Source organism: Entelurus aequoreus, linkage group LG05 (assembly GCF_033978785.1).
Source record: "Entelurus aequoreus isolate RoL-2023_Sb linkage group LG05, RoL_Eaeq_v1.1, whole genome shotgun sequence".
Taxonomy (NCBI): Eukaryota; Metazoa; Chordata; class Actinopteri; order Syngnathiformes; family Syngnathidae; genus Entelurus; species Entelurus aequoreus.
Window position 1 is genome coordinate 69,096,343 of NC_084735.1, and position 7,500 is coordinate 69,103,842.

Genomic DNA, 7,500 nt, shown 5'->3' on the forward strand with positions numbered 1-7,500 from the left:
ACAGATACTGTAATATGATTGTTCGTGTTTTTCACTCAGTACAGATTGGTGTCTTATCGCTTTGTGTTGCGAATTACAAACTCAAAAAGCCATTCAGCTGTTGACGCCGCAGCTAACTTACGGCTAATACTGTAGCATGCCGGCGCAAGGCGATGTGTTCCTATGCTACCATAACAGTTCTTCAGTGTTTGCTCTTACAAATACAATGTCGTTACAGCTCAGTTATTATACAGGTTATGGACTGTAAATTAAGTATTGCTGGCGGTTTTTGGAGGAATTTTCAAAGAGGCAGAATGGATTGGTCGCATTAGCTGCATTGCTAGCCACCTAAAACGAGCCAATTTTACAAGTTAGAATGCAAAAAAAATAATTTTGTTTCGCATAAGGCAAAATAAAAATAAAAAATCACTTCCCCTTCAAATGCTGTATATAATTACGTTACATTACACATCTCATTGAAAGAAAATCCAAATAAAGTCAAAGTTTGGACATCCCTGGTATTGTTTATTCAAGTGCAAAATAATAAATATGAAAGCTATTATTCTGCGAGTCTTATTTTGTCTTTTATTATTTCGTTTTTTTAAGTTTTATAATGGAGGCAGGGCGGCTGCCAATGAAGACGGTTTAGCTTGTGGTTTTAGCTTTTGTTACTAAAAAGAAAGTTGATCCATCACCTTGTTTCGTAATTTTGACACAGTACTTTATACCAATGTATAATATTTTAAAAGTGTACAAACCTTTACCAGAATGTAGACTTTTATCGATGCTGGTACATATTATTGTGTACATTGTTTCTTGTGGAGAAATCTGCTTCATTGTAAAAAACTCTCTTTACGAACAATGTTCAAGAACCAATGAAGTCTATAAATCTAGGTTCAAATGTACTGTAATATAAATAATTGGTGAAATACAAAGAGTGTACTCACTTTTGTGAGACCCAGTATTATTCCGACCAAACAACGTATGCATGTACATTCTGTACATACAACTCATTGTGTTATCACTTTTCCTCATATATTGGCTGGTGGTTTTTATTTACTCAAGTGCAGTTATTTAAGATAATGGATTTGTTTTGCTAAGTAGAGATGCAATGTGACCTTACAATAGCAGCTACTCTTTATGTTTTTATTTCATATTTTGCAGTTTAATTAGAAAATAACTACTGTATTATTGTCCTCCTGCACAATCACATTAGTGTTGGTGCACTGAATCACACTAATAAGTGTTAAATATTTTGTCCCTTTCATTGACATCAACAAGGATAACTTACTTCTTAGTTTTCTTGTCATTGGAGCTTTGTTGTCCCGGTCTGTAGACGGGTAGAAAAAAAATTAGCATAGCAGCTCGCAATAAAGTGACATTGACTGTGATAATTAAGACAGCTCTTTGTGACAAATGATAGGATTTGACGTACCCTGTGATGCTCCTGGGTTGGCTTTCAATTTCCTTCAGCTTCTTTTTCATTTCTACCGTCCTTGATGGTCTGTGAACATATTTCCGCTTCCCAGTGCACTCGTATGTCCAGTGACCCTTCTCCAAACACTTTTGACAACGAACATGATCCTTGTTTGCCTCCCTAAAAGCAATTATAAGAAAAGAACATCAATTGAAAAATCACTTATATGGACCCTACTGCATTTAAGTGGCAGCTGGTTGCATCAACTCTGCGCTTTTTATTGTATGTCCTTTGTGTTCTTTATTGTTTTTACCTTATATTTGTGGACTTTTTGCATCTGCACCTTAAGCACATTATTCCCCCATTGTGGGATAAATAAAGTCTATCTTGTCCAATTAAAGTCTATCTTGTCCCATCTCAAATTGTTGTCCATTTTTTTTAAGTTATTTTGGGTGAAACAAAGATTAATATCAAATTTGCCAATAATTACAATATATACACCTGCTCTAGGGGAAGCTATAGCCTCGTCAGAAATCTGTTTAGCCCCAGTATTGTATGTCCCTATTATGCAAAACCAACTTTTAACCTTTTGGCAGGGTTGTATGGGGACGGCGTGGCGAAGTTGGTAGAGTGGCTGTGCCAGCAATCGGAAGGTTGCTGGTTACTGGGGTTCAATCCCCACCTTCTACCATCCTAGTCACGTCCGTTGTGTCCTTGGGCAAGACACTTCACCCTTGCTCCTGATGGCTGCTGGTTAGCGCCTTGCATGGCAGCTCCCGCCATCAGTGTGTGAATGTGTGAATGTGTGTGCGTGAATGGGTGAATGTGGAAATACTGTCAAAGCGCTTTGAGTACCTTGAAGGTAGAAAAGCGCTATACAAGTATAACCCATTTATCATTATTGTATGCTGAGCTTTTTCACTTCTAGCACCAGTGCTACTAAATGGAAAAAACATTTGTAGCACAGAACATTTTTGATATGGCTCCACTATGCCTTGATTTAAATTTTGCATGACTGATGGGGATCCCAAATACACAAAAACAGGTACCAACAAGTAAGAAAAGTAGGTTTTGTATAATATGATCCTATTTTAAGAGGTGTTGTGAGATAGCAAAAAAGAAAAAGCTTTGAAAATAATATAAGAAAAGTCAAATATAATCTCCAGTCTGATCATATTTGGATGGATTTGTTTTAGGAGCAAAATGTAATGAAAGGGTGGAAATCCCTATTTGCACATGTGTGACAGTTTTTTTCCCCCTCACGTCACACAGTCTACTTTTAGTCGCATTTACGAGTAAATTTGTCGCACCGTACAGCCCCGTATTGGTACCTGCTGTTGTGTATCTAGGATCTGCATAGGTCCCTAAATTTTAAAATCAAACCGTGGCGGCATGGCGGAGGCATTTATAAAACAATCTTGCCTTCCTTCAGACTTTCTACACAAGGAGGTGTTTGGAATTTGCCCCATTTGTGAGGTCCCACTGGTGACGTCAGCGGATTATCCCTACATGGTAGAAATGGAGCCCACAAAACAAGGCAGTTTTGTGGCAAGCGCAGCCAATTGCCTCCGCAAGTTCATCTTTACTAGGCCTATCACAGGGCTGAATCCATCTTTGCTAAACATAGTCATGCTGAGTCAATCTTTCTGTGGCCAACAAATCACACAACTCAGTCCATCTTTCAAAATGCTATCAAAAGCCAAGCTCCCTCTTTTGGCTGCCCAATCACAGCACGAATATGCCCTGCGCAGATCCCATCTTTCCTAAACCTACACCGGGCTGAGTCCATCTTTCTGTGGCCAATCACGCAACCAGGTCCACCTTTCCAAACCCCTATCAAAATGTCCAGCTTTTGGATGCCTAATCACAGCCTGAATGCAAACTATTTTGTCCCGCCCCCCAAAACGGTCATTTGTAAGGGTAAACACTTGTATTTATAAAAATACATTTCGCCTGGTTAGAGTGCCCGCCCTGAGATCGGTAGGTCGTGAGTTCAAACCCCGGCCGAGTCATACCAAAGACTATAAAAATGGGACCCATCACCTCCCTGCTTGGCACTCAGCATCATGGGTTGGAATTGGGGGTTAAATCACCAAAATGATTCCCGAGCGCGGCCACCGCTGCTGCCCACTGCTCCCCTCACCTCCCAGGGGATGATCAAGGGTGATGGGTGAAATGCAGAGGAATAATTTCGCCAGACCTGGTGTGTGTGTGACAGTCATTGGCACTTTAACTTTATGATCTCCTGCTGGCCCCACTATGGACTACACTCTCACACTATTACCGGTAACTAGATCCACTCGACATCCATTGCACCGGTCGCCCAGGTGGGGGGGTGCCCACATCTGCGGTCCCCTCCAAGGTTTCTCATTGTTTCCCGTTGAGTTGAGTTTTTTCTTGCCCTGAAGTGGGATCTGAGACGAGGATGTCGTTGTGGCTTGTGCAGCCCCTTGAGACACTTGTGATTATGGGCTATATAAATAAACTTTGATTGATTGACTTATTTGCCAGTTACATATTTGTCAGTATTGCTCCATAGCTATCCAATAAACATACTATTGTTATTTTGCCTACATTTTGACTAATGTGGGCAATATTTTTATGTAGTATTTAATGTTGTCCAAGCACCCCAAAATAAAAACTGTGTGGCATACTCGGTCGTTTGCCCACACTGGTGTCTGGCCTGCAGATGCAGGTAACAGGCCTGCACCATGGCAACAAAAGTGGTACCATTTGCATCAAAATGTATATTGAAAGCCTATTACATGATTTTTATCTATTTTCACTAAAAATCATAAATTAACTGGCTACAAGTATAGCCTAGCACAGTATATTTAGGTGTGTTGTGCGTATATTCATGTGAGAAAATAGTAAATAGAAAGGTGAGATTTGGGGCAATGGCTAAAATAATGAGGAAGTAGGCATAACAATCTACTTTTAAATTCACTTACAGTACTTCTAGCCTGTTGTAGTCCATTTTGCCCACTTACCTGGCTCTGTGTGTATATACAGTGTAAATAGTGTGTAATGTAACTTCCACCCATTTTCTACCGATTGTCCCTTTCGGGGTCGCAGGAGTTTATCCCAGCTTCACTTGTTCTTGCTAAATGTTTTTTATTTTTGTACGAACTGGGTGTTGTAAATAAATGTATAGTTTGTGTTATATGTTGTATGTGTAATTAAAACATGCAACATCACTAGTTTTCTTTTCTCTCTGCAGTACATGGTTTGAGGGCTGATATACGTTTACATACAACTCCATGCAAGGTAAAATAAATCACAATTAGATAAATACATGTTTTACACTCAATCGATGTATATCTATTTAACACTATAATACCAGTTGATATTAATTGGCATTAAACAAATTGATTAAACAAGCTACACTCTATGATACAAATGTAACACAACACAGTTGTTGCAGGAAAGGAAAACAACAAAAAGAAAAATAAGTTATCTATGACTCAGCTGTGTATGGAATTCGAACCCTGTTCTCATTGTGCATCTACCTCACACCATCTCTTCACCATCTTATACGGACGCTTGCTTCTCAGCTTTGGTCTTGTGATCCGAATCATTAGCGTGTGTACACTACAGCCTATGTTGGCAATGTAATTATACATTTTATTTTTAAGTTACGACCCAAATCATTAAACACAAGCGGTTTGCACTTTGTAGCCTATACCAAAGACTATAAAAATGGGACCCATTACCTCCCTGCTTGGCACTCAGCATCAAGGGTTGGAATTGGGGGTTGATTTACGAGCGCGGCCACCGCTGCTGCTCACTGCTCCTCTCACCTCCCAGGGGGTGCAACAAGGGGATGGGTCAAATGCAGAGAATAATTTCACCACACCTAGTGTATGTGTGACTATCGTTTGGAATTTTTACTTTTTTTTAACTTTAAACGGACGCTTGCTTCCCAGCTATGGTCTTGTAATCCCTATCATTAGCATGTGTACACTACAAAGTAAAGTAAAGTACCAATGATTGTCACACACACACTAGGTGTGGTGAAATGTGTCCTCTGCATTTGACCCATCCCCTTGATCACCCCCTGGGAGGTGAGGGGAACAGTGGGCAGCAGCAGTGCCGCGCCCGGGATTCCTTTTTGGTGGTTTAAACCCCAATTCCAACCCTTGATGCTGAGTGCCAAGCAGGGAGGTAATGGGTCCCATTTTTATAGTCTTTGGTATGACTCTGCCGGGGTTTGAACTCACAACCTACCGATCTCAGGGCGGACACTCTAACAGCCTATGTTGGCAATGTAATTGTACATTTTATTTTTAAGTTCTGTGTGGAGTTTGCATGTTCTCCCCATGACTGCGTGGGTTCCCTCTGGGTACTCCAGTTTCATTCCACCTCCAAAGACATGCACCTGGGGATAGGTTGATTGGCAACACTAAATTGGCCCTAGTGTGTGAATGTGAGTGTGAATGTCGTCTGTCTATCTGTGTTGGCCCTGTGATGAGGGGGCGACTTGTCCGGGGTGTACCCCGCTTTCCGCCCGAATGCAGCAGAGATAGGCTCCTGCACCCCCCGCGACCCTGAAATGGACAAGCGGATGGATGGATCCAAATCATTAGACCAGTGTTTTTCAACCTTTTTTGAGGCAAGGCACGTTTTTTTTCATTAAAATTTTCGGAGGCACACCACCAGCAGAAAACTTTAAAAATTAAACTCCACCAGAAGGTTGTGCCTTATTTTGAGTATGTTGGTGTTTTCCTGTGTAGTGCTTTAGTTTTTGTCTTGCGCTGTTATTTTGGTGGCCCTTCCTGTTTTGTTGGTGTTTTCCTGTAGCAGTTACATGTCTTCCTTTGAGCGCTATTCCCCGCACCTGCTTTGTGTTAGCAAGCAAGGCTAATTACAGTAAGTTGTTGCTATCCTTCTTTGTGTGGACATTGTTGATTGTCATGTCATGTACGGATGTACTTTGTGGACGCCGTAAGTTTTTGCTGTCGTCCAGCATTCTGTTTCTGTTTACTTGGTAGCCAGTTCAGTTTTACTTGTGTTTTGCATAGCTGTTCCTATGCTTCATTGCCTTTACCTTATGTTCATTTCTGGTTTAAGCATTGTATACGTTTTTACCTGCATATTGTGATCACAACAAACCATCCTCGTCTCACCCGACACATTCCGACTTTTACAAAGCAATTAACTACCTGCTGCCACCTACTAGCAAGGAGTATTACGTGGTTACCCTGACGAGCTCTACACAGCAACGGCACATTATAATTATTGATTTGGAAAAAATATTTTTGGGACCAATTAGGGGAAGTTGCATAATTTCCCACGGCACACCAGACAATATTTCACGGCACACTAGTGTGCCGCGCATACTTGCCAACCTTGAGACCTCCGAATTCGGGAGATGGGGGGTATATATTTTCAAGTATTTATTTCTATATTTATATTTATATATATATATAAAATCCATTCATGAATGAGTATATCCATTCGGGCACCGTGTTCAATGGAGAAGTCTGCTCTACAAAATTTGCAGGCAGCATACCCCTTCCCCTTTGAGCTGTCCTGGATGAACTGAAATTATTTTTTCCAATGATTTTGGAACTTCTAGCTATTGGAACGTACTTCTTCTTACTCATCATCGCCATGTCTCTTCTTCGTTCTTCTGCTTCGTCTCTGTTATGTTTTTGGACATTACTACTTGCCGTAGTTTTGAAGCAATGCATGATGGGAATCCGGATGTTGTGTATCAGTGTATTAACGTGCCGGCTGGAATAAACACACGCTGAGAAATAGCTCCGTGCCGGCCTACTTTATGGGTTACAGATAAACCTATGGATAACGGAGACATATATAATAGTCTCCTTTTCAGGTGAGAGAGGACGCTAAAGGCAGGGCCTTTAAGGCACGCCCCCGATATTGTTGTCCGGGTGGAAATCGGGAGAAATTCGGGAGAATGGTTGCCCCGGGAGATTTTCGGGAGGGGCACTGAAATTCTGGAGTCTCCCAAGAGAATCGGGAGGGTTGGCAAGCTTGGTGCCGCGGCACAGTGGTTGAAAAACACTGCATTAGACACCAGCGGTTTGCACTTTGTAGTCTATAGGCCTAACGTTAATACTTTACATTTATTAAGATGT

At 41.2% G+C, this 7,500-nt stretch overlaps 1 protein-coding gene across 1 annotated transcript in view; it reads right to left on the reverse strand.

The window, feature by feature from the left end:
* zcchc10 (zinc finger, CCHC domain containing 10) overlaps positions 1-7,500 on the reverse strand; it is a 12,772-nt gene that overhangs the window by 4,422 nt on the left and 850 nt on the right. The window contains exons 2-3 of the mRNA XM_062048748.1: positions 1,415-1,576; positions 1,271-1,309 (exon numbers count right to left, since the gene is read on the reverse strand). Of these exons, the coding sequence (XP_061904732.1) occupies positions 1,271-1,309; positions 1,415-1,576 (201 nt within the window). The remainder of the gene's footprint in view (positions 1-1,270; positions 1,310-1,414; positions 1,577-7,500) is intronic.